This window comes from Condylura cristata, unplaced genomic scaffold, assembly GCF_000260355.1.
Source record: "Condylura cristata isolate star-nosed mole 26May11 unplaced genomic scaffold, ConCri1.0 scaffold00011, whole genome shotgun sequence".
NCBI classification, from domain to species: Eukaryota; Metazoa; Chordata; class Mammalia; order Eulipotyphla; family Talpidae; genus Condylura; species Condylura cristata.
The window spans coordinates 4,725,766-4,744,351 of record NW_004567112.1 but is presented as its reverse complement, the minus strand read 5'-3'; the positions used below and the strand labels follow the sequence as shown (position 1 = coordinate 4,744,351).

The following is an 18,586-nucleotide window of genomic DNA, read 5'->3' as shown; positions in this document are numbered from 1 at the left end:
ATGAATTATAAAAAAAGACAAAAATAAATACTGCCAGAGAGAAAAAAGAAATTTTCCTTTAGTAAGATCTGTGACCAGCACTAGTTTTGCAAGGCATCAGTCATCGTCTCACAAGAGGAGTAACAATGAGTCAGCTCACAACTCTGAGAGAAGCAAAGCCCAAGGCAAGTTGATGAGGAGTTGGCGACAGGATTAAGAAGGAAGAGAGAGCTTTCAAGGTAGATCGTGGCACAAGAGGCAGCTGCCATGTGAGAGGGATGCTCGTGGACTGGGCTCTCAGGCAGGCTGCTTGTCACCACTACACTAAGAAGAGTGATGGCTCCATCCAAGGACCACTCAGAATAAATGGTTTTTGTCAATAGGTGTCACTCTCCATATCTGCAAACTACCGTTCCCAGAGCCCCTTCCCTCGGCAGTTCCTTATCAGAGCTTGTCAATGAGATTCACATAGAAAACTAGGGAACAGAGGTTATTTTTCTGTAGAGATGATTCAGCAGATACCAGGGCAATGTGAAATTCACAGTCACGTCTCAACCAGTGTTCCAAATCACCCATTTTTCTGTTTCAGACTAAGCCAGCTAGTAGAAGTTTCTTCAGATATTCTTGAGAACTACAGCAGTTGCTTAGAAGCTTCTGAGAGGGCTAAGGCTCTCAGTGTCTCCTTTCCAACCTCCTGGTAAAGTAGTTTGGTTTTCTGTTGTAACACCACGATTCCAGCACCCCTAAAACTCCCAGAAGCTCTAACTCCTAGATTAAATCTCTTCATCCCCAGAATGCCAAGATTTGCTCCATTTTCTAAACAAATGTAGTCTGATAGAGAACCCAACATAAAAAAAAGAATATTCCCGAGTTCAGAATCTGAGTACTGACTGCCCCCAAAGAGACCTGGCAACCTTGGATAAATTTGAACTTCTACCAATGCATATTTATGTCTCCTGCCTTTTTCATACAATCTTATTCAACTTGGGGTAGTTTAACAAAGAAATTTATGTAGAAAGTTGATTTTTTTTTTAAGTTACAGATGATGTCGCCACCCTCAGAACCAGTGAGATCCGTGCCAAGTACCCACAGCAAAGGGGCTTCCCGCCATGTGTACACACAGGGGAAGAGACATTCCCTGGAGCATTTTGGTCTCCTAAGTTGATAAAGTTCATTAACATTATCCCCCAGGAGCTAAGATAGCCTACAGCACTGTGCATGTGGGCAGGAATGCTTCATGATAATTAAGGGCATAATACGTATTTATGCTTATGTTTATTGCCACTTTTAACTGTTCACCAGGCTTAGTTGCCAAGAGAATTAGGATAAATAAGGGCATATAGGCAGGAGGGTGCTTCTGTTGGGCCAACATCACTCAACTCGTCAGTTAACTGGAGTCAGGGCCATGCTGCTTGGATCTCTTAATTAAGAGGCTTCAACCTTAGCATTACTTTGTGAAGAGGCAGAATATTCTAAATAAGCTAATTAAATTATAGCCCCCATTTTCAAACTGTATGAGTTCCTCTATCATCTGCGGGAGATGATGAAAGGTGTTTGGAGTTTGTAACTAGATAGATCTAGGCTAATAACCTGCTTTGGATTTTTGGTAGATGTTTATGCTGCATTTAAACATGGAGCCTCAGTTTTCTTCATCTGGGATAATAAAAGAATTGCTAATGAACAAGGTACAATTATTTTTACACAGAAGAAAACTTCCCCCAAACAGTAAAGTTGTCAAGAGGTAGCTAGAAGAAGGGTCTTTTACTCTCTTTCATAATCTCTACCAGGGTCACCCCCAACAAGCTATGCCCTCCCACTAAAAAGTATAACTCAAGTCAAAGCTATGTCCTAGCCATTGAAATGCAATTCAATACTGCAATTTAATAACGATAAAACTCACAACCCTTTCCTAACTGGAACAACTGGGTATCCAAATGGAAAAAAAAAATTCCCAACAGACTGATGCCCTTGACAAAACTTAACCCAAAATGGATCATAGACCTAAAGGTAAAATGTATCACTATAAAACCCCTAGATAATATAATATGGTCTCCTAGATGATCTTGTGTATGCTGATGCAATTTTAAATACAGTGCCAAATACACAATCTATCAAACGAATAATTGATAAACTGGAATTCGTTCAGATAAAAAACAAACTCCTGCTTTGCAAAAGACATGTTAAGAGAATGAGAAGACAAACACAGGCTAGTAGGAAATATTTGCAAAAGACATATCCAGTAAATATTATGCAAAATACACAAAGTACTCTTAAAGCTCAGCAGTAAGGAAATAAGTAACCCAGTTTAGAAATAGGCAGACAGACCTTTATTGACACCTCACCAACAGAAATACAGAGGTGGCAAATAACCTAGTGAAAAGGTATTCCACATCATGGAAATGCAGATTAAAGTAACAATGAGATACCATGCCCCACTTAGAATGGCCAAATTCTGTAACACTGACAAAGCCAAGTGCAGACAAGGAGTTGGAGCATCCACTGCTAGCAGGAATGCAGAATGGCATTGCCACTTTGGAGATAGGCAGTATCTTATCAAACAAAACTGCACCATAGAATCTAGCCATCATGCTGCTCAGTAATTACCCAAGCAAATGCAAAACTTAAGTCCACAAAAATGTCCATACATGGATGTTACAGCAGCTTTACACATAACTGCCAAAACTTAGAAATAACCAAAATGTCCTTCAGAAGTGGATAGATGAACTGTGGTGCATCCAGACTAGGGAATATTAAAATATTATTTTTCCTATGAAATAGGAAAAACGGACCTATCAAGTCAAGAGAAGACACCGAGGAAACTTCAATGTACATTATTAAATGAAAGAAGCAATCTGAAGAAACTACAAGCTGGAATTCCAACTATATGACATTGTAGGCAAAGCAACCATGGGAATGTCTAAAAGGTCAGAGACTGCCAAGGTTGAGAGAGAGAGAGAGATTTTAGGGCAGCAAAAATCCTCTGCATGACACTATTATGATGGCTATGTGTCATTATACATCTGGCCAGCCCCACAGAATGCACAATGCCACGTGAACTCTACTGTGGACTTTGTATGATCATGAAGTGTCAATCCACAGCCACTACAGGCAGATCCTGTGGCAACGCCCCGAATTACCACAAAGCCCGAATAGCTTGTGCATGGTAAAGTATTATAGTCAACGGTAAAGTAGTAGGATGGTGATGATGATGAACAAAGCACCAATCACAGTGTACAGGGTACTCATCCACTTCCTGGAAAGATGTCAGGGATTCACAGCGGGTGCCTGGGGAAAGTGGGTGATTCTTAGAGGGAAGGATGGTTCTGATCAGACAGGATTAGCTGCCTGAGATTTGGAGTCCAGGGCTGGCTTGAGCCCACCCTTCCCACCACCACCCCCCAACCACCACCACCACCAGTCTCGCTGAGCAGACCACGGCCTTGAACAGTATTAATCAGTGAAGGATTATAAGAGCTCCCCACCCGCCAGACACACCACCCACATTTACAGTCTATGCCCCCACCAGGTGAGTGTCGAGGGCTGCACCCTTGTCTGCCCCAAACCTGTCCATTACCGGCCCAGAAGCAAATGCACATTGTTAGCCAAGCGTCTTCAGGATCAGAAAGACGCGTCACGGCATGTATTTTAACCTCCTTCGTGTTTACACAGGCTTTAGAGAGTTATAAGCAGATGGCCCCAGGGAGGGGACTGTTCCTGGCCTCGTGTTTACATTCACTTCTAAGGCCAAGCTGAATTTGTGGGACGAGCCAGGGGCAGCAGACACATCTTCACCACCGCCCTCCTCATTCACTCTCCACTGGGGTGCAGGCGGCGCTTTCAGACAACCCACAAGCGGTTCCGCTGCCGCCCCTCTGGCGGAAGGGCCTCGCCACCCCGAACGGCTGTGTGGGCGGGTGGCGCCCCCTACCTTGAGTCCGTGGTCTCCCCCTGGAAGTCGCCCTGGTGCCAGCGGGGTGGGGTGGGTGGTGGGGTGATTGGGTGCTGGTCCCCTGCTCCAAGCTCTGCATTCGGCCTTGAGGAGGCGTCTGCATCCTCATCATCTTTGCGTGGCTGCACCTGGCTCGTGTGCACGCGAGGCGGGAGCACCTGCAACAGGTGGTGCACCGCGGTGAATAGCCAGTGTGGCGGGGGCTGGAGCAGAAGGGAGGGCATGAGCGGAAGTCCGTCTGAGGGTGAGGCCCGGCCGTGCAATCCGGACTAGGGAAGACAAGGAACAAAAAGCTGGAAGTGATGGGGCAAACATCACTCTAGAGAGTAACAGGAGTAACAGAGAACAGGGACTGAGATCACCTCACTTCCCCCTCCGCTCCCAAGCTCTCATTACCCTCAGTTACTAACTTGGCCCAGCCATCTGGGCAGGTCCCCAGAGCTGTGTGAGTGGCTTCGCCCTACTCTGCCCTTTAAGATCATGGGTTTTTCTTTAAGTCGCCCATACTCGGGGTGGCGAGGAGAGAAGGGTAAAATGAGAACAGGTACGCTGATGCATACATAACGTGACGCCGGCACTCCTACCATAACCGCCTACACCTGTGTCTGCAGGGCCGGCGTGTGAGTGCTTTGCAGTAAGACGTTTCACCAAACTTGTCCAGTTGGGGAGTGAACTATTCAAAGCACCTGAAATTCACATTTGAAATCTGAGTCCCTTCTGGTTCACTACTGATCCCAGCACATACCCAGGAATACCCAGGATCACGTCAGCAGAGAGCAAGTTCAGAGATTGTCTACTCAGTGCACTTACTCCGTGGATGAGGAGATGCAGGACTAGAAATTCCAGAATCTGGAAAGGCCCCAGAGAGCTGGCTGGGCAGCACAGGAATGGACTGGGAGATGTGCCCTGGAGTGGACTGAACTGTGTCCACCAAGGAGATATGTTCAAGCGCTGACCCAGGACCAGTGAACATGAGCTTATTTGGAAACAGGGTCTTCACAGATATAAAGTTAAATGTGCCCACACTGGCCAGGGCGAACCCAATGCAATGATTGTTGTCCAAGTAAGAGGAGAGACATTTGCACACAGAGGCACCCAGAGAGAACACCATGAAGAAAGGGAGGCAGAGACTGGCATATGGGCCCACAAGCCAAGACACCAGGGATGTCTAGCAACCACCAAAGAGAGGCATAGAACAGTCTCCCCTGAGCCCAAAGTCCACAAGAAAGGACAAGCTCGTCTGATACTGGCCTCCTGGCCTCCTGAACCGTGACCAAAAAAATTTCTGCATGTGGCACTTTGCTCTGGCAACCTGAGGAAACCAATATAAACCCCAAGTCTGGCTTTTCATCTCCACAAGTGTCCTGAACTGGAACCTAAGGGTGGACATCACAATTCTAACCCAGTGTTCTTACTACTGCAGAAAGAAAATGTGACTGGTTTGGGCCCCGTTCTGCTGAGCACACAGATCTAAACTGGGGGAGGGGCCTTCTGTGATGCAAGCCTGAGAGAATCCATCGAGCTGGGTCGGCGCCTGGATGGAGCTGGCCGTCAAGGGACACTGGCTCTGGAAGCCAAGACACCGTGGTTGTCCTTGCGGAGAACTAGAAAAGACTGGTGCCTCCCCAATGTCCCAACCCAAGTGATAAATAGTCCCGGTGGATGCTCCAATTCTATGAATTTCCAGTGTTACTGTAGGGTCATGTGACTTGTTACACATATACTCTTGGAATTAGTGAAAGCACGGGGTGTTCCAAGAATATCAGCATCCAGGCTGCCAAGACGCTTTTCAATGGAGCTTGCAATCACTGAGGTTTGAGGTCATCGTCTTCCCCCCATCTGATCATCACTGCCACCCAAGCAGTTCCAATACCCAGCGCAGAGGAGAGGCTGGCAGGGAATCCAATCTCGCTTGGAGTATCCCCGGACTTGAGGAGTCAGAGACCCGCCGCGGTGTTCATAGCTCCCCAAGTTTTGGTTCAAGTTCATTTTTCATCTCACAACTGTTGCAGCTGATCCAACATGTGTAAGGGTTTGTTCAGGCTGTTTGGGGTTCTTTTGTGAAACTGTCAAAACAATGAGCTCACTTGGAGCCATCTGCTGGCAGGCGGATTGGCACTGGCTCACTGCTGACTGTGTGGCTGGGCAATCAATTCAAGATGGCCACTCGGGCAAGCAGCTGGGAGCAATAGATAGGCAAGAAGATCACTGATTGCTCCATCTCTTCCTCAAGTTACCAAACACGCCTGTGCTAAGGCAGCCCCCACCAAAGGTGGCCTGCCAGACGGGGCAGAGGGCAGGCGTTACCCAATGACCCAGAAACTCAAACCCGCGCTTGGCCTGGAAGAGAAGTGGGGTGTAGAGGATGGGGTGAGGGGTGCTTCTCCCACCACACCCTGGTCTGAACACAAATTCTCAATGCAAACGGAGTATGATTTGATCACAGAAAGCTGTGGCCTTTGGAGCAGAAAGCATGTGGGTGCTATCAATACGTGCCTGGCAACAGCACGGAATGACCTTGATGGGTGACCTTGACCTAAGCGTACTGCTGAAACTGGCTCTCGGGATAACACAGAGCCCATGGGAAAGAATCACCCCCGGCATTTCAGGCTCAGCTGTGATTATCTGAAGAGAATGAGGGAGGACATTCAGCCCAGGCACGCGGCCCGTAGGTATTCTGGAACGGTGACCTGGTTGCTGAGCTCAGAGTTTTCGAGGTCATGGCAATTAGGGAGCAGGTGTGTGTTTAAATGTTCATGAGAAGAAGATTCCTCATTTTTATTGCACGTTTGCTCCACCACACACACACACACACACACACACACACGCGCACGCACTGCTCTGGCAAAGACAAGAAACAGGAAAATGATTTTTGACCCAATTTGTTGTGACTGCCTACTGCTGCCTGGCGTGGATAAGAGGGCAGTTCAGCGAACATTGCAGCTTCTGCTCAGGAGCCAGTTTCAAAGTGTCTTCTTTGGGGAGAAGGGACAGTGGCACTTTTCTCTGTTTTCCTGTTGTCTGCGACATCCTAACAATGGGCTGAGGGGGGATGGGGAGGAGGGCGAGGAACCAGCATCATTCTCACACACCTGCGCCGCGACCTAGTGCCCGGCCTCGTCGGTTACGTTGGGTAAGCCTGTAGCTCTTGCCAAGTGAGCTGCGAAGTGGCCAGTGGTCACCTGCAACAAGGTCACCGTGGCATTATTGACGAAGAGCAAAATGAAAGAGAGGCCGCATCTAAAGACACGGAATGCAGGGAAGAAAATGTTGTAAGAGCAAGTCAGGGACCCAGAGACGACACAGAAGGAGGGACAGCAAACTCACTGTCTTCCTGGAGGCCTCACTCTTCAGCTGACCAGTGTCAAATGGATGGCAGCCCTCACCCAGGAGTGAGTTTTGAGTCATCTTCCTACAGCCTGGAGCGGACTCAGATGCAGAGCAAACAGGGTGCTGTTGCTGCTGATGATGACAATGAAGGCGATGATGGTGATGATGGTTTGGGGGAGCAGAGGAGAATAGTAAAAGAAAGAATATCAGTAAAATTGCTTCTCGGTGGCCATCCAGCCTCCATCCCTAAAAGCACTGTACACACGGGAACACCCATCTATATTACATCAAGAAATGGTCACTCCTAAGGAGAGGCCGCTGGTCCAACCCCAACAACATCCGCCGACGGGACTCTTCATACTTCCTACCCTCAGGAAGTCCAGTGCGTCGTCCCTGGAGACACATCTGATGTGTTGGCAAAGGCACTTCATTAACGGTCACCCCAGTGACTAACAGCAGAAACAAACTGCTTACCGCCTCATAGTCACAGATACGCCCCTTAAAGCTTACGTCTGTGCTTTCACTACATCAGAAGTCAGAAGTGGCTGTTCTTTGGGTCGTTGTTATTAACTCAACCTTGTCATTTAGAACACTAAGCTCTTGACATAGAGCTATTTTTTTTTATCCTGAAAGTCAAGCTTTGTCATAAATGGATCTTTGTAATTTATTTTAAGAATCACACTTTGCTCACACTTATTTCAGATCTCTTCCAAAAGCAATCAAGCTATGCTGTAACCCAGTAGTCATCTATAACACCCTGAAATGGGTAGTCTGAAAAAAGCAAAAATGTAAATTTTGATGCATTTAGCAATACTACCAGTACATGCTGGTGGTCTAAGTCATTTTATTATCATGTATGATGACAGCAATAGTGACCATTCAAATGAATGTGCCCCGCATTTAAACATCCATAGTTATTATGATTAGCTATCCCTACTTGAAAATCCAGCCAAAGTCATTTCACGCAATGCCGGGGAATGCAAAGGTTTCTTTCTTCTACAGGATCTAGAGGAAGATGGAACTCACCGAAAACCAGATGGAACTCTGACAGTGGATTTTCCATTTGGTTAGATGAGGAAACCGAGTCACACTTTCCCCAGCCCAGCTCAGTTTCCTAGTGTACTCAGTGACTGGGACAGGGCTTTCCAAGGGCATGGATCAATTCTAGGTGACAGTGGGTCACCCCCTTTATCAGAGCCCCCTGACCAGCTGCATGTGACCCCAGGTAAGCAGTAGGTGCCACTGTGCAAGCCAATGTCCTCATCTCTCGGGGCACCGGAACCCCCACATTTGAGGTGAGGAGCCATCGTACCAGGTGAGGTGGCATCAGTAATCGAATTGCCCAGTGGCATACGCAAATCGCTTCACAGTTGCCCGCTAGGACGTATGCCATGGTCCCTGGGATACAAAATGTGTGTGGGGAAGCAATAGAGGGGAGCAGAAAACTGGAAAATATGCACGAATTTGCAGTAGACATTGATGTGCTCAGAGAGACCTCAATTCAGATTTTTGGGTTTGCCCCTTCCCAGCTGCCACCATCTCAAAGTCTTTCATCAGCGTCCTGCTCTGGGAGACCAGAGTGCAGAGATCAATTACAGCTGCTCTGCAGACAGAATTTGATTCAGTTTCCCACTAGCTGCAAAGCTGCCAGTCTCTTGACCTCCCTAGGACTGTCTGGTCCCCACGGAGTGAGCCTTCGTGAAGAGAGATAGGTGCGGCCCCATGGGTGCCTTCCCTCGTCCTTGTTTCTGCCGAGGGGCCGAGTAAGCTGATTCCTAGGGGTGGACAATGGACTTGGAGACATCATCCCCACCTACCCTGTGTTCACCAAACACCTGTGTGTCAGAGACCAGCTCCAACTTTTGAGGTGTCTGGAGGCAGGACAGGCAGGACCCTAAGATGGGACGGCGTCGGCGTGCAGAGATTCCAAGAAGGGGAGAGGGAGTGAGGAAGACACGGGAGTTGGAGTTGGGTGCAAATCTTCCTGCTCATCTTTTTGCAGGTCTTTATTTATACTGTTTAGCAAGATTTAGTTACAATAATGCCTTAGGTAAGTTAATAAGAAACTTACATAAAAGTTTCAAAGGAAGAGGGGAACAATGCATCTTTTTCCTTCTACTTTATGGCACACTGTACTATACATCTTTGCGATAACTTTCATGTATATGGATGTTTAACTGTGACTTTAAAGGATCAGGGTCTGGGAAAGGATGAGCTGTTAGCAAAGGATTTAAGAGTCCTAGGGAAGGAATAAATTGTGTTAGCATAGTCGTCAGTGATAGCCTAAAGAGAAGCTAATGGCTAATTTAGGTTAGCAAGGAGTAGCTAGTGTTTGTTTAGGAAGAGGTTAAATAAGATTAGCAGAGAGTAGTTAGTGATAGTTTTAGGAAAAGAGTAAATTAAGAAGAAGTTACATAGTTGTGCATTAAGCAAAACCTGTGTTGTTAATGTTGGGAAATTGTCCATGGGTCCTTATGCCCTGAGAGTTATCTTAAGAATCGCTTTTTGTCAAAAGACCAAAGAAGTTTTCCAGGAGTCTTGATGCTCTGGGGTCTTATCTCTCCAGGAGCTGGCCTTTTGTCTTCAGTCAAAGGAATTTCCTGCCCAGGAGCAGCTCAGCTTGTACTTTGCCCAGGCCAAGTAGCCAATTTAGAGCTAAGGCAAGCCAGTTACAAACTGATGTTGCTACAATATTTTTTGATATTACGATTATACAAAAAAGGGAGGTCATAACATAAGTTAGCAGTGGAAATTCTGATATTTCAGAGCTTTTCCCGAGCTATCCGGAATCTGTCAGACGATAGCCGTTGCATAGCTTGTGTCACCTGTGTATTTCTTCCATTGTGATGGCTACATGCTGCACCACCATCGTTCATGGCCAACTCGTCCTGTCCCTCCCCTTAGCCCCACACCCACAGATGCCCATACATACATGCACACCAACGCGCACACATATACATGTACACAAATATGTACACACGTGCAGCGTAGCTCTGTGAAAGCTGGTGCCCTGTCTACTTATTCGCTGGCAGTTCTGAGGCTGGAACAGGGACTCGGTTCAGTGACTGTTGTTGAATGAAAACATTCATGGAAAGTGTTTAACAAATATTAGACCCTCAAGAAATAAAAAGACCAACACATAAAAAGAATTGAGGAAGTTTCAAGTCCAATGACACATGTGGGCTTTAGCGAAGCCTCAAGTTCGCTCCACCCTGAGCCTTCCGTGTCTCTCTGGGGCTGGGTGCGGGTCCCTGGGAGCTCAGCCAGACATGAGCTCTGCAGTGTGACCTCAGGCCATCACGCATCCAGGTCCTCCTCAATGCCCTTGGGCAGACGTGAAGATTAAGCAGAGAGGAAACTGACAAACTGTCCTGCGGGACTGGTTACAGAATATTTCGAGACCCAGTGACAAGTGACAACTCTGTGGCCCATTGTCCAGAACAATTCAGAGTTTCAAGGAGGTGATAGTGGAGCCTTAGACCAAGCGCAGGACCTTCTGGGCATGGTAGGTGGCACCCCATGAGCTGGTCCTGCCTGGACCTGGCGTGCCTCAAGGTTGGCATGTAGATGTATGATAAAAAATGAGCTCTTTTTTAAATTCGTTTCTTTCTCATTATAAATCTGATGTAATAAAATGAGACAGATTGTAACTATTGGCTGAACAAAGGGATCATGAACAGTGGAATTTCTGGTAATGCTAAGCATTCAGGCTAATTATCCAGATTTGGGATTATTCAGATACCTTGGTTGTCTTTCTTCGTGTCCTTTGAGTTATGTCGCAGCTCACTTAGAATTCAAAATAAACTGTTCCACCTGCCATGTTTCTCTTGTGCCCTGATAAATGACCATTGAGAAGAAATCGAAACTAGATTCCTACTTGGATGGGGGAAACCCGGGCTGTATTTACCCCCATGTGGATTCACCCAACATGCATTTATTGATTGTCTCCATCGAGCAGGTAGCGTGGACGTCCCTGAGAGCAGGGCCACAGAGACAGAAACCCAACTCCACTAATTCACACAGAGGAGGAACTTGTTGGTTCACTTGACTAGGAAGTCCAGTGGTCCAGCCCAGGTCAAGCAGGGTCCAGAAATACAAATATTATAGCTAGTTTTGCACAATAACCACAGACAGAGAAAGGATCCAAGATTAACAAGATGTGATCCTTTGCCCATACCCACAGCCAGAGGGAAGGTAAACACCACAACTCAAACTGGCCAGATTGATACAGAATGAGAAAACAATTGCCTGGACACCAAAGGACAGTAGATGTCTACTCTTGGTTCCGACAGGAAAACTTGGGGGTCACTGCTCAGGGAGGCACACATTCTAAGACGCTCCTTCTCAATGGATATTCCAGGTACGCAAACTTGAAGAGCCCAGTGCTAAATTCCACATGATTTGGAAATACATATGATTTGAAAGGAAAACAAAAACCTTTTCTTCCCTAATATTCTAAACACAGAAACGGTGTCTCTGTGATTCTGAACATCTGGAACAAGCACAGAGAGGACACGTAGGCAATGAGCTCCGTGTCTGAGCCATCCAGATGTCTGGCATCACTTAGTCATCAGCATAGTGTATGGGAATCCCAGCACCCCAGGGGACTCACTTCCCAGAACCAGGTTCAGATCACCATTTTCCAAGAACCGAGATACCTTATCTTGTGCTGTTTCTTACCCCCATGAAGTAGCCCTCACCTCACTGGAGAGCCAAATACAATGAGTGAAAGTGATCGGGAGGGAAAGTGTCAGCAGCACCATAGCATCATTTCTGGGTGTCTTTTTCCCCAGTCTACTTCAGTTCTATTGTAGTAGTCTGCATTTTTAAATCATGGAGCTCCGTCCCATCTTCCCAGCCTGAGAGCAGGTCCCTCCCTCACCTGTTAGAAACAGGTCTCCAGCGGGCTTCTAGTCACAGCCGCATGTGTGAGAGGATCTCTGACCCACCTCGTGGATGTCAAGGGCCATCCTGTAATTCTCCTAGTTACTCTTGGGCTGATGTTTCTAAGCAAAAGGGATCAAGCCTAAAAGTGGTAAGTCGGTGTCCCGTGGCTAATCCCAGTGACGATGGGCAGGGAGAGGACAAGCGAAGGTTGGAAGAAACATCTGGAAGAAATAAGGGGGTGTTCAGAAATGGAAAGCTTGTTGATGGAGTGGAAGAGCCAGGTCAAAGGGGCTCCTAGTGGCCAAAGTGGAAAAATAGAGCCACAAAATAAATGACATCACAGGCTGGTACATCATTAGACAGAATAGATAACCGAGGCCATACCGACTTAGGTTAACACGGTGATTTACCAACCAATCTTTCTTCCCTCCCCCCCCCATTACTTCATATGTTAATCAGTTGATTGGGGAGAAGAAAACACTGCTCTTGCTTAGAATAAAGTTTCAATTAATACATGTAAAAGGACAAAGAAAACTTGATGGTAATAAAAGGCAAACTCTTAACTGTTGCAGATAAGAGGCACTTTCAGATGCTTCTGGAACATATGGTACATTATGGTGACAGCGGGCACACAGAATATGCTTAGTCTCAAAGGACCTCCCTCAAGATACTGTTCATGTACAAAGCAAAAGACAGTGGAAACAATAAGCAGAAGACACCTTAACCAAGGTAGTCAAGGTAAAGAGGGCCAGTAACAAGACAAGCCAAGCTCAGAAACCTCCTGGTGTGAAACCTGCACTCCTGTGTGTATTGAAGCATTGCTTCCAATGGCCAAGATATGGAAACAACCTAAAATAGAAGAGTGGCTTGGGCGAAATACTACTCAGCCATCAAAAGGTAAATGCATGCCATTTGCAGCAACATGAATGGAATTGGAAGGCCTTATGCTAAGCAGCAGTAAACTGGGAGGAGAAAGATAACTACTTAGTGGTGTCACTAAATGTGGACTCGAGAGAAACCATGGGAGGGGTCAGGCAAAAACACACTTAAAATCAGCCCTTATAAGCTGACCATAGATCTACAGCATCCACAGGATGGGTCTGGACCCAAAAGGGGGGAGATCACCAGACTACCGTGAATACTACAGGTGCTTTGGTGGCAGACGTACAGCGTCCACACCTGAGGGGCGGGACCCTACACTGTCAAAAAATTTAACAAAACCACTCTATTTCATTCAAAAATAAACTAACATTTTTTTCACTTAAAAAGAAGATTCCCCAGGCCCTCCCTGGTGGTGCAGCAGGCTAAAGCACAGCAATGAGAAGCTAAAGCCACTTCAACATGAATTAGACCCCTGCCCGGAGGTGACCCACATGGGTCTAATTCATGTTGAAGTAGCTTTAGCTCCCCTCAGCAGTGTCCTTCATCAGTTGGCTGTTCTGCTCCCCACTCTGTCTCTGGTGAAGCCTCTCACCGCCCCTGCACCTCTGGCCTGTACCCCAGTTCTCTATGCATAAAAAAAAAAAGAAGAATCCCCACGATGTGATTGCCCATCATTTGTAGTATTCTTGCCAAAATGCATATGTTTACCAAATACGCATTTGAATCATGAGAAAACATCAGATAAGCCTCAAAAGAACTGGTGAGTCATCTTCCAAATGGTGCAAGTTGTAAAGACAAGAAAAGACAGAGAAGATTGAGGAGAAACGGCAACTAAATCCGTTCCAACACTTTTCAAGACATCTCAGGAGCCATTCTGACAGTTTTCTGAGCTCCTCAAAAAAGAAAATTCACTTGTATGAGATAGAGCAACTAAAATAATCCATTTTGGCTTTTGTTCCAAAGGGTGTCTCTCTACAGAGTGAGATTCACGGGGCCCTAAAACCACATTTGACCTTGCCAGTGCTCAGACAATCCAGCTCTTGGAAACTGTCGGGCATTCTGGACCCCTCATGAATGGCAAATGCGGCTTCACTTAATGCCTCTTTGGAGACAATGTAAGCCCTGTCTTTAGTGAATGCAGCAAGCAGCCAACCCCATCCCAAAGATATTTAATAACAAAAGCATCTTCCTCATTTTTGATCACATTTATGCGGATCCTTTTCACACACCCTCAAGAGCAAAGCCACCAGACTGCTGCTACAAGACGGTTTCTCTATGCTTCCTGCCCCTCACCCCGGCCACTGTGTCCACCCGGCAATTTCTTCACCACCAAGATCTGTTCTCATCTTTCGTGGGTGGAGAGCACATGTTATAACTTAACGTTTTCTGCATCTTTTTTGGTTGCTGGTTTCTCTTAAAAATACACCACTTTGACTGTGGGGCATTTCCTGAGGGTGTGAAGCGGCAGCAAATGTCGGTTCCAAGCCACATACACAAAACTGACAATTTTATAACACGACTCAATCACACACAAAGCTGCCTCGATGCAGAGCTGAGGCCTCTGCCTAGGAATTTACCAAACTTCTGAAGCCCTCTTTGAATTTCTACCTGCCTTACCCTTCAATCAGCTGACCTTTCAGCATTCAGTGGGCCTCCTTCATCTGAGCAGGAGAGATTGGCTGCAGGAAAAATACAACAAAATTGTTCCTAGACTCAAGGATCGCAGAGTCTGGTAAAATTTAAATTACGAGTTTTATACAGTGAAGCCCAAAGCAAGGAGAATTTATTGTGTAAAATTTAGGATAATTGGAATTCTGGGGAAGGAGAGGTAATTGGTGAGAAAAACTTCAAGCAGGAGGGAGATGTCATCCATGCATATAATAAATATCATTTAATTTTTGTCAATGCCAAGCACTCTTCAAAGTCCTAGTGTCTCTGTAGGAAACATCACAGGAACAAAAACAAGCTAGCACGTTCATTTGAGATAGAAAAAAACAAAGTAAGGGAATGTTAAATTAAATTTTAAACTATTAAGGGTGGGGGGGGCATATTTAGTTGATCTACAGACAAACAAGGAACTTCTCGTCAAGCAAATCCAGTATCACTGCAATTTGTGCTCAGACTTTTGGAACTCTCCAGGGTACAGCCCAGTAAGGGCCAATCGGATGTCAGTTCTCAAGTTTTGTGTAAAATCCCAGGACTCAAGGGCCGAAGTGATTTTTCTCATCATCCTTTCTAACAAGAAAAAAATGCCAGAAAGGAAAATTCCATTTTTCCTAGAGTGTAGTTCACTTCCTTAGCTGAGTAAAGCTAAGCCTATTCCTTCTAGAGTCATAGAAACTGACAGAGCACCTGTTACCATAATCACACTCTCAGCCTGGAACACAATAGGGATTCCAGAACGGCCCACAGGCTAAGTTGTCACCTAGAATTCTGGTCTTGAGGGCATTTAACATAATATAGGGTCTAAAAACATGATGAATCTATTTATTTCACATAGCTTTTATGCACTTTATGGATCAATTCATTAATGTGGCAAAGAGCTTTAAAAATAGAAAGCATAACCTAGAGGCAAATGTTCCTGTCATTATTATTCATGGAAGTGGTTGGAGTAATGTGTCTGGTCGCCGAGACAGCTAATGAAAGTGTCCACTGCACAGAAATGATGTGAGCGCTCCTTAAATCCATGCCACAATTTACAGTATCAATTAATGGCATTAGCAATGTTCACTAAAGCAAGTCTTCTTAGTAAGAAAGAAACCTCTGCAGTTTTGGTTTAGTTAGAACAGCCTTTGACAGAAGGTACCCCTCTGGCCAGTCTGCTGTGGTGGTAGGCATCCCACTGGTGACCCCACCTCAGGAGCCAAGCACTGACTACTGCAGGGGTATGGTGGTGGTTACCAACCAATGAGTCACTCAGAGAAGCAGCAGATTCCTGGCTTCCCCCAGGCTTCTCATCTTAGAAAACAGAACATCTACACTCTTCGTTGTTCACACAAAAAGAAAGAAGTAAGTAAGGACGATGCATGCTTCTTTTCTCTCTCCTGGCTTCCAGAATATATTTCCAACCCATCTGCTTCCCTGCACCTCACGGCCCCTGTGCCTCTGTGGGCCACCAGGCTCTAGCCTGAGCTGATAGTGGCCCTCCTCTCCCCAGATTAGTCACAGTGTGCGATGCAGTCTGACCAGTGAGGTGGGAGTCGGAGGCCCCCTCATCCCCCATGGCTGCCCGACAAGTCTCTCTCGCTCCTGAGGAAGAGGTGGCCTTGGCTTCTTCTGGGCTGTCATTTCTACATGTGGCTCCCAGAATCCTCTCTGTTCCCCATGAAAGAAGTTAGCCTGGAGACAAACCAATGAGTCCAGAGAGGCGGGACTCAGGTGAGAGAGCCAGACCCTGGTGATAAGGACAGACCACTGAGTCCTTGACCCCGCGCCAGCCCAGTGTCTAAAAACGGGTAGAAAGTCAGTTTGGGCTGATTATGTCATTCTCTCTGGCCTCCCAAGGTCTCACCCCTTCAACTTTGACCAGCTCCAAACTGCTCTTCATTCAGCAACCAAAGGGATCATCATAAAAAAAAAACCTGACCATGTGATGACCCTCCTTAAACCACTTCAAAGACTTCTCCTTCCACCTATGAAAAAAATGAGTTTCCTTAACATGGCCTACTGAGCATCAGTTACCAACGCTGCTTAACCAGCTAACCCAAGGTGTGTAGCCGCTTGCAACAATAAACAATAAATAAACTCGGTGCCTCACCAGCCCTGTGGGTGAAACCTTCAGAAGCAGCTTCGCTGGTGGTCTTGGCTCCTTGAGCTCGCTCACCACACAGCATCTGACTCCTCCACAGCAAGTGACCCAAGACAGCGAGAGGAAGCCACGGTGCGTTTCTCAGTCCCAACTTTGTGTGTCACTCACTGTCACTTCCATTCTAGCCATTACCTGTCCAGTGCAGTGTAAGGGAGAAATTAGGACTCATCTGTGGAAGGAATAAATACCAAAGAGCTTGAGTGGACAAATCGAAAAATTACCCTCAGGCTCTGCGTGGGTGACCCAGACCTGCCTGTCTGACCTCGCCTGACCTCACTTCTCTTGGAGAAGCCACCTCCAGGCTGCTGGTTGCCTTGACCCCAGGCACATCCAGGCCTGTTCGCCCACAAGTGTTTTGCACATTCTGTTCCCTCTGCTGTGAGGTTCCCCTCGATGCCTCACCCTCGGGACACTTCTCAGTCTCTAGCTGGAGTCTAACTGTCTCCTCCTCAGAAGACTCCTCCCCAGTGCCTGCCCCCAGCCCCGCTGCCACGACCTGTCCTTCATTCCCTCCCGTCATCCGCCACAGTTTGACTTAAACGCTTTATCAGTTCACACTTTAGATACTAAGAGAAAAGATGCTGGCTTACTCACCATGGCATCTCCAGAAACTAGACCAGTCTCTGGCACAGGTCGGCCCTTGGGGAAAGGTGCGTGCACAGACAAGTGCATCTTTCCCGACACAGGCACACCCGGGCGTGTCCACCCGCTCGCGGCCTTTGGGAGGACACGGCGCAAGCGTGAGGGATTGGGGCACCACAGGAGCTGCCCCGCGCCGCGGCTGCGTAAGGGCGAGGCCGAGCCAGCGAGGGGGTCCCCGGGGAGCTTCCACGTGAGAACCAGGACGCCGGACAGCCCTCGCGGACGGCTCTGGCGGCCCGGTCTCGCCCGGCTTTCTGTCTCATCGGAACCCGACTCCCACCGTGCAGCGGGGCTGGGTGGGAGGTGGGGGAAGTGGACAGGCGCTGGCGCTCCACCACCTGCTGGGAGGTCAGCGGTCAGAGGAGACAGCAGACGGAGGGCCGGGGAGCCGTATCCTGGGGGGCGGCCTTTCACGCCACAGGCTTCCAGCCATGCCGGGCTGCATCTCTGCATCTCTGGGCAGGAGCACAGAGCCCGCCGTGCTGGGGGCCTGTTGGCCAGACCCGGCTGGGAGAGAGGCCACCTCGTCAGCAGCCCCCCAAAGACCTGGCGGTTGGGAGCGGTTGGGATAGGCAGAGGGAGCACATTTATGCAGAGGGACTTTTTTTTTTTAATCTTAAATTTGTTTTATTTATTTTGTTGTGGTTGCAAGAATCAACATCCACCTTATTTTTTTTTTCAGTTTTTAAAATACCTTCATTACCTCAGCCTTCATTTTTGTACGACGTATGGTTTCCCGCGAAATTCCCCCACCCCCACCCCGTGCACCATCACCGTCATCCCTTGGGCTCTTCCCACCTCTGTTCTGCTCCTTCTCCTCCCCCCAGAACAATGTCTCTGATTGATAGTTGCCTGATGGGTTTGATTTTTACTTTATTATCATTACCTTTTTTTTTTTTTCCTGATTCTATATTTGCAAAGGAACTTTTTTTTTAAAAGATTTATTTATTTGTGCATACAGAACTGGGGTACAGGCCAGAGACTCAGGGGCAGTGAGAGGCTTCACCAGAGACAGAGTGGGGAGCAGAACAGGCAGATCGAGGAAGCACATTGCTGAGGGGAGCAGCGGGCGGGTCAGGACAGGTCTGCCGCGCCCTGTGGTCACCTCC

General features: G+C 47.3%; 1 protein-coding gene across 1 annotated transcript in view; it reads right to left on the bottom strand.

The window, feature by feature from the left end:
- Positions 1–3,156: 3,156 nt before the first annotated feature.
- The window catches only part of LOC105853498 (putative uncharacterized protein FLJ46204), a 99,153-nt gene continuing 83,723 nt past the window's right edge, over positions 3,157–18,586 (bottom strand). Inside the window, 2 exon segments of the mRNA XM_012723455.1 lie at positions 3,157–3,232; positions 3,908–4,131. Of these exon segments, the coding sequence (XP_012578909.1) occupies positions 3,157–3,232; positions 3,908–4,131 (300 nt within the window).